The sequence below is a fragment of the Teleopsis dalmanni genome, chromosome 1 (genome assembly GCF_002237135.1).
Source record: "Teleopsis dalmanni isolate 2A chromosome 1, ASM223713v2, whole genome shotgun sequence".
In the NCBI taxonomy this organism is placed as follows: domain Eukaryota; kingdom Metazoa; phylum Arthropoda; class Insecta; order Diptera; family Diopsidae; genus Teleopsis; species Teleopsis dalmanni.
Genome location: NC_051846.1, coordinates 229,371,396 through 229,380,757, shown reverse-complemented (window position 1 = coordinate 229,380,757; position 9,362 = coordinate 229,371,396). Strand labels below are relative to the sequence as shown.

Below are 9,362 nucleotides of genomic sequence, written 5' to 3'. Positions count from 1 at the left end.
CAAAACCTTATGAGAGAAATAAAATTTTATTGATTTTTGTATGGGGTGCGCGCGCACTGATTTGATTTTAGCTTTTGCAATATAAAAATCTCTTGGTGTTACTCGTGCCAAAATATCACAGACCTTTCGCATATATCCGACACATTGTCGATGGTCGGGACGTCACAAATCTGTAACAACGAACTAAAAAAGTAATTTAGTTGCCAGTATAGCCTGAGGAAAAACTGCAACAAAAATTTGAGTGGAACAAAATAGCAATAAAAATGTTTGAAAAAAAAACAGAAAAAGTGTTCAAGTTCAAATAAAATATTAAAAAATTTAATATTTTAATAAATATAACAAAATATAAAAATATATAAGTAAACATATTGCAGTTATTCGCATAAAGTTCCGTTCAATGAAAAATAAATGCTCAATTAAAAAAAATTCAGTATTTGCAGTAGAAAGTAGTGCAAGGCAGCAGGCTAATAAAAATCAATACTGCAAAATATTGCATTCTAAATTTTATTAAAACGTCATTAGCTGTAAATAAAAGTTTATTAAATAATTGAATTAAATGAGAGTAAAAATTGAAATGAAAAATTTTTAATATTTCACGCAATAAGCAGTTTTGTTATATAAGTTGAAACGCTCAATCAAATGACGGCGGCCACCTGAGCCACAGCCATTAAAAGTGAATCGCATAACCTCAACTCAGCAAAACACAATCACGCTTAATCGATAATAAAAATAAGAGAAAAATAAAAGTAATCAAAAGATTTCCTACGATTTTCTCTGTTTTAGCTGCCATAGATATGTTCGCCAAACCAATATGAGGGTACCCTAATGCCTTAATGCCATTAGTTTAAAAGGTATAACGTTAGACGTATATACCTGCATTGCCAAAAAGGCAATTTTTTACTTTTTTACTAACTTCTTCTATCCCGCCCTATTAGCACTTTTCTAATACTATCCTAAACATAGTAATACATTAACGAAATGGGCAAGAAAAAAGTGCCCAGCGAAGATTTAATTGTGCCACCGCAAGATAATCGCATATGTGGCACTATATGCGTATGTCAAATGACACTTGTGCTCAGTTCGGTGGCATTGGTGTACTTGACAGTTGCCATTTATATGCCATCAACGCGCGCTTTCAAAAGTGGTATCGATCCAACTCCAGTCATGTGCACAACAACACGTGCTGTCAACAAGGACAACTGTGAATGGGGTTCGTGTGGTGAATGGTGTCTGAGTAAAACTTCGGGCGCCTGCATACAAATCTATGTGAATTTACGTAATAATGGCACTAACATTACCTTCCAAAATTGTACGAACTCAGCGAATAAAACATGCTATGGCATTGATCAGGACCGTGCCGATAAAGCGCGTTGCATCAATGATGAATGCAAAAATTTGACAGGTACTTTTAATTGCACCGCAGGACAGTGTCTGAATATAACGGATGCATTTGAATGTGTCTTTCATAATAGTGATTCACCAGTTAAGTGTTCCGGGCGGCGTGGTAAAATAAATTGCATGGATATAAGTGGGTTATTCTCATGCAATCGTGGCACATGTAGGAAAATACGCACGCCATACAACTGTGATCGACGTTGTGTGGATATACCAACTCGTAATAAAAATGTTGTGGTACTAAGTGGCGATAAGGTGTATCTTTCGCAGTGTCAAAATGCAATAAATGCAGATACCGAAGAGGAAGTTTGGAATGAATCTGCTGATAATGTAGTAATGACCTCATGTTATTTCATTAAAAATACATCAGATAGAGTGGAAGCTGTTGATTGCATAAATGGCTCCACACTGGAACACAATATGTTGACTGATTTGACAAACTTTACATATCTCAGTCATTTGCATGCATCTGTTGCTGTACCAATTCCAGAAATTGCACCACCTGATGTCGATTTGACCATATCCAATGAATCAAAATTAATGATTAATTTGGAAGGTTGCGTAAATACGCTGATGGATGAATGCAAAGAATTTCTTAAGGATTTCGGACGCGATGGTAGCGATCACAATGCCCGAGCACGCTTTCCATGTTTTTATTCACCATTAAAGAAGGATATTGTTGTTGCACGTTTCGATTTGGAAGTTACTTACAGGCAATTTGTTGTTGCTTCAATAGTACCATCAGTTCTCTTCGTTGTGTCCTGTCTTGTGCTATTGTTATGTCAAAAAACGGTTTATGTGGGGGATGATGCGAAAATGCGATTTAAAGGCTGTGTGGATACGGACACAATATTAGCTAAAAATAACATGGGCTCACAAAATAATTTGGGCGATACTGGTGGAGGAGGCGGTGACGAAGTTATGGCACTATGAGATCCGTCACGTAAGATTAAAAAACATTTTATTACTTTTATTCAATATTAATACGCTAAAGACATATTTTTATTGAAACGCATATGTGATTAGTTTTATGTCGAGGATAATCTTATCCAAGGCAAAAATCTTATTTTCCCTTATAATATCAATACAATCAATTTCAAACGATACGAGTGTCCTAATTTATGTAATTTATTAATGCGTCATTGTTTTTTCCTTTATTATATTTATTTTCATTTCTTTGAAATTTTCGGTAAGCAGTGAATTTTGGCGCAGCATAAAATTACTTTAATTTTTCTGCTTTTATTGCGTCACTACTCGCAGGATATTTTAGGTCCTTTGTACTTAAGTCAACTTAAATCGCATGTTTTACGCCATTTTTCTCTACAAATTTTGTACAAAATTTGTACGAAAACAATTGCCATGCCAGCCAGTGTCAATGTGTCAGTGTGTAAATAAAACAGTTTTTATGTCAGGACACTTTCTTGCTTATTTATCGCTAAGCTCGGTCCAGTTTTGGTGCTCCAATGGGTATAATTTGTATTCAGAAAATTTATTATTTGCGCCAAATCTTAACAAATGCTTGCATGAACGTAAAAATATGTTTCACATTTTACTTCATTGCTATTTAAGCAATAAAAGACTAATTGAGAATGTCCTTTAACTAAAACTTCTTTATTTTTATAAGCAAATTAGTTTTATATATTAAATATTTTTTTAAGAAAATAAATAATTACGAGTGTAAAATTTATTTTAATTTCTTTTCTATGTCATTAAAGACCAGTAATCTTAATATATATAAATATATAGAATGGTACTAGTATCTGAATACAAGTTATTTAACAAGGATGTTTCATAGAAAACCAAATTTTATAGCATTTGGTTATATACATCATTGGAATATTGACTTAGTGACAATGGAGTGATAAAGTCGGTTTTGTTTTTTAGAATTATAACTTTTATTTCGATCATATTTTTTGTATATTACTATACATATTTTGGCAAATTCGCTTTTATCTTCATCAGGAGAATTCCTTATATTAGGAATTGAAACCTTAAAAAACAAAACCGACTTTAAAATATTTTCTACGTAACAACTCAAAAAATTAAAAACAAAATTAAGCAATGGAGGTAATAGAAGAGATGAGTAAAACTGTGATCCAAGAATCAGTATGATGCACGAACTGTTACTTATTATGAAAAAAATAAAAATTAATTAATCACTCTTATCATTCGCATTTTAAAGTAAAACACAAAAAATATTAATTTAATATTAATTTTCTTTATATATTTTTCAAAACTAATTATTTTTATGTGACTTTCACTGTTTCACACACAAATGACTCATAGACTCAAATAATTATTATTTTTGCCTTACAAACAAGAAATTCAAAAATAACTATTATTTTTGAAAACGTCGGGTGTTTTTTTTTTAAACAGAAAAATGAAACGATTTCTGTGTGTTATTGTTGTTTTTGTAATATCTTGTAAAATGTATGAAAAAGTTGGTTCATGTAATAAGTTATCTTGTTTTTTGTTTTAGTATCGTTTTGTGTATTATATAGTAAAACAAATTTTTTTGAGCAATTAAAATTTTTAAAGACCTCCTTTACCACAATTATTCATCCTTTGCCACAAAACATCAATTATATTAATTATTTTTATACTTACAATTAAAATATTTATATGCTTTATATATATATATACCTATATATATATATTTATATACTTTATATGTATATACCTATATATAGATATATATATGTATATATATATTATTTTTACATACAATTTGTGGCAAAGTGGCTACTGTGCGGAACTGTGATTACAACAACTGTTTACTGAACTGCAATCTCAATCACTATTTGCTAAACTGTGATCACAATCACTGTTAACTGAACTATGATCACATCACTGTTTACTGAACTATCATCTCAATCACCGTTTACTGAACTGTGGTCGCAATCATTGTTTGCTACACAATTGTTACTATGATCACAATGACTGACTGTGATTTATAAATAATTGCTGCTGAACTGTGATCATATTCGGTGTTTATTGAATTGTCACTATTCACTATCTACTGAACTATGGCCACTATTACTGAAATTACAAACAATAATAGTGTAAAGTGGTAACAACAAAATAAATTAACTGGAAATATATAGTATTCGATTAACGAATTTTTCAAGCAAATATATACAAGTATACCACTTATATTTTTTTAAGCCTATTTATCTGAAATTCATTAAAATATATATTTAAATCGCGAAGTAACCAATTAACAATTTAATACTTTACAATCTTTAAATAGTAAATTAAAATGATTAGCACTTAACATTTTAAATATTAAATTAATTTTAATAAATTAATTTAAATTCAATAAAAACTATTCTGAACAGGATAACACTGGTATCTTACAACAGAACCATAATAATTAATACAAGCATATATAGCTTTAATTGAAGCGTTTGCTATAATATAACACGAAAAATTAATTTTTTAGAAACCAATAAAAACTAAAATAACAAAAATAATAACAACTGATAAAATTGAAACCAAAATAATAAGAAATTAACAAAAAAGAGTCAATTGGCTAAACATGGCTAAGTGTTTTAAATTTGGAAAGGTTCAAATTCAAACATTGGTGCTGGTATTTCCTATAGCATATACGATTAATTAAATCCAAATAAGAACAAATATTTAAAGAACACAGATTATGAGTATATGACTAATCAAAATACACTATTAATATTATTATTAATAAACAGTAATCATATAAATTATATATATAAAATTCAAGTGAATATATTGAAATATTCTAATAGTGAAAAGTTTTCACTATAATTGTAGTATTGAGCTCTGAAAGAACGCCAGAACTATCATATATTTTATTTCTATACTTAACAGTATTTTTGTTTAATTTCAGGCATTCCTCTACTACAAGAAGACAGTCCAACTCATCAAGCTGGTGTTTTTGCATTACAATAATTTAATTAATTAAATTACTTCAAAAGCAAGAATTTGCATATTATTACTTCGTGTTTTTTAACTTAATAAATTCATCACTTAAAAAAGCTTGCAATAACCACAAACACAAAACATTCAAAACAGAAAAAAAACTTCAAGAAAAAAAACTTCAAGAAAAAACACTGTTACTATATTTGTAACTTTTATATACGATTCAGACAATATTAGCTTTAAAAATAAATATTTTTATAATTGTTTAAATCATAATATTAAATGAAATTTTTATTAGGAAATCAACTTCCACTTTATAGTTTAGTTTTTTACAATTAAAATTAGTTGAACGCTCAAAACACTCATACACATTTCCACAGATACACTTTCGAAATACGTAACGAAAATCAAACGGTTTAGAGGGATGCGTGATAAAAAAAAATAAAATATAAATTTTAAAACTCAAAAATAAGATTTTAAAATATTTCACAAAAAAAAAACATTAGACGACAAGAAAAAAATTATAGTAAAGGCTAGAAAACGGTCTAAAACCAAGAAACCGACAAAACAATCCTTTAGATAAATATTAATTATAATTACTGATTAACTTAAAATAAACCAAAATATATAATATATAAAATAATTAAAAATAGCGCTATATATAAAATAACAAATTCAACAAAAACATTTTGGTATATCAATAAAATATAAAATTATACATACAAAGTCAGTAAGATTATTAAATATATATTACCGTGTATGTTTAAAAAACAAGGAACAAATTAAACGGGAAACAACTTCCAAAAAAAAACTTTTAGAAAATTTGTGTTCGATTTCTAATTAAAACCCAATTAAATATGGCAGATAAAAATTGAGATATTCTAAAAACAAAATTAAGTAATTAAGCAATATTTTATATAAATAAAACGCAGCGCTTTTTATAACAAAAAACAAAAACGTAAGCATATTATTTGGTTTTAAGGAACGCTTTTATTAGAAATCGTTTTTCGTGTGACACACCCCTCGTTCGTAATTATATGGCACCAATGAAGAAAAGTTCGACAGCTACAACTACTATGTCGCTGCCCACAAGTCCATCGACATTATCAGCACATAGTTTAACAGGCAGCAAGATAAGTCTCAATAGTAGTAAATCGAGTAAGTCTTCTATACCACCATCTAGAGGCAAGAAGGATGATTTCGAGATTGAAACCATACTGGAAAAAGCAAAGTTTTACACATCAGTTTGTCTTGGTAAATTTAAAGCAAAACGTTTTTGTGTTTTAATTAATAAATTAATAAATTAATATTTATTTTTATTTTTATTTTTATTTTATTTTTACAGGTACAACGGCTATTTTATCTGTTTTCGCATTTTTATTCTTAATTCCATTTGTTGTCGATCCTGCAATATCAACAATTATTGCAGACTACGATCCAGTGCCTGTTACATGTATTGTGATTGATCATGTCTATGCAGAAGGTATTAAAAATTGTTCATGGAGTTCATGCAGAGAAGGCTGCACATCATCACTCACCAAGTAAGAGATTATCAATGAAATAATAAATACTTTATTAAAGTAGTATATTTATGATTTTAACTCACACTATCAGTACAATTTTTATTCTTTATAATTTATTAAGTCCAAATAATGGACCAGGAATTGATATAATATTTAAAAAAGAAATCAAAAAAGAAACAGTTAAGAAGTATTGTCAACTAATTTTCAAATTAAAATAATTACTAATATCTGAGCGCATATAGAAATATTTATAAGTTTTAATGCAAACATGGCTTAAATAAAAGTTCTACTGATTATATATTGAGGCTCTAAATAATATTTGCATTTGAATCGGTTTTCATAAAACTATCTTTATTATAATAACTCAATAATCCCAGTTATTTGCACAACACCAATTATAATCAATTTTACAGATATGTAAGATTTAATAACGTTAATTTTAGATGAAAATATATTTGTAATATATTTGTATTACATTTTACAAAACACTTAGTTGTTTTGATAAAAATTGTTAGATTTTAACAATTAACAATTTTAACTGTTATTAGAGAGGTTTCGAAAAGTAGTGAACTACAACAATATTAATTGTTTTAATATTTTAATTAGTTTAATTTTTGGCTGACCATGCAGCTGTTTCAAGTATTACAAAAGACCCATCAACAATGGTCTCGGAATAATTTGTTATATTTAATTATTCGTAAATAAATTTTTCAAAATGCAAGTACCAAGGGTTCAACTCTTACTCTGCAAAATTTGAAGCTCAGAATCAGTGCTCATTACCCAAGTCGTTCACCTCTCCAGTAAATATAATAGTTTGTATTAATTAAAATAAGCACCACCATCAGGTACTAACCCTGAAGTATCCTGAAAATGACTATAGAATATAGTCGAAATATTGGTTCAAAAAAAATTTTTTAAAAAACAAAAAAAAATGTTCCCGTTAAAAAAAAAATATTTTGTTTATTAATATTTTAGAATTTATATATGTTAATACAATATATTCACTATATACATTCACTTTTAATAATAAATTTTATTTAAATTATTTTAGGTGCCATCAACTATATGTCAACTATACAAGAATACCATTTAATGAATGGGAAAAAAATCCGAAAGATTTGGATACAGTTGTTTGGGACGTTAGTTATACTAAATTTCTGATCAATTCTGAGGGTTGCGGTTATCCGCCAACAACAAATTGCAGTGTTTTCGCGAGACAGTATGGGTAGGTCATATGCTTTAATGGCAATAAAAATAAAAAATATATTCATTATTCCAGAAAAGCTAATATATATTATATTTTTTATTTAACAGTTTTACACATATTGGAGAACCATTTCCATGCTTTTATAGTCGAGCCTATCCAGAAGTGGTTATAGGACGTTATTCGTGGGAAAATAATTTATATCATCTTGTATTATCATTGATAATACCAAATGTGCTGTTTGCAATATCAATTGGTGTCTTAAGCTATTGGTACTGTCCATGTTGTGATAAAGCATGCAATAAATCTTCAAGAGTTTATGCTGAAAAATTTCCAACTAAGGAAGAGTGAGTTTATATATGCAACATCAAATCATATATCTATCATAAACTTTAACACGACCGATCATTACGTTTGTCTTATTTAATGAGAATATAAAATTTTATGTGCATTTTTGATATTTATATTGTGTGTAGTTGATTGCTTTTAATTTTTATAAATACATAAATGTATTTTTATTAATATTTTTGTTAATTTAATAAGAATTTCATAATTAAGTACATTTGTATGTCCTATCATAAATTATATACTACACGTTATTAATAACATTGATAAGTATATTATGTACACATATTTTGTTATTTTCAATTTAATTTTATTAAAAAATATTTTTAATGAAAATGCGCGGTCTAATAAAATGAGGTATTTAAATTCTTAAATCTTATTTTGTTAACAAAATAAGTTTATAACATAAGATCTAATATAAAAAAAATTTATAGAGGTATTTATTCGATTTTTTATGTAAACAAACATTTTTTTTTAATTCTACAAATATACATGTATATAAGTATAATACTAATAAAAATTATTTTCAAAAAACACTATTTAATGTTATAGAAATTTTTAATTACAAATATTTCGACACAACTCTGAGATCATTTGTACAGGTACATATCTAAGAGGTGGATCAAAATATTTATGATTGATAAATTTTAATAATATTGAATAACGAAGGGTATTTGTTCATTAATTTTTATTTGTATTGAAAACTTAACGACCTGATGTGTCAATAAAAATTCTTGATAATTAATAAAATGCTACCTATAATCTACAGCTCTGAAGTGAGCAAAAAAAAACAATAAGTCTCTTGCTAAAGTCTCTAAAACAACAAGAAACTCCGTTGCTTCAAGAAACTTGTTCTAAGGTCTCCAATTAACTAAGGGACTATAAAATTCAATAGCCATCTGTAAAAATTGTTTGTGATAATAGCGGATTGATATTTGCAATTTGACAATTTGCAGCAGTGTTACAAACAAATCTACAAGCATCCTTAAGAAGAGGCT

The 9,362-nt window shown here is 27.7% G+C and overlaps 2 protein-coding genes across 2 annotated transcripts; both read left to right on the top strand.

The window, feature by feature from the left end:
- The first annotated feature begins 547 nt into the window (after positions 1-547).
- On the top strand, positions 548-5,441 carry LOC119667953. The gene is made up of 2 exons (XM_038077303.1): positions 548-2,338; positions 5,261-5,441. Exon 1 carries the CDS (start codon positions 979-981, stop codon positions 2,326-2,328), a length of 1,350 nt encoding a protein of 449 aa, XP_037933231.1. The 5' UTR covers positions 548-978; the 3' UTR covers positions 2,329-2,338; positions 5,261-5,441.
- A 616-nt stretch (positions 5,442-6,057) lies between these two features.
- On the top strand, positions 6,058-8,425 carry LOC119667952 (protein tipE-like). Its single transcript, XM_038077302.1, has 4 exons — positions 6,058-6,546; positions 6,638-6,833; positions 7,867-8,040; positions 8,130-8,425. The coding sequence occupies exons 1-4, from the start codon at positions 6,330-6,332 to the stop codon at positions 8,368-8,370; spliced, it is 828 nt and encodes a 275-aa protein (XP_037933230.1). The 5' UTR covers positions 6,058-6,329; the 3' UTR covers positions 8,371-8,425.
- Positions 8,426-9,362: the final 937 nt, after the last annotated feature.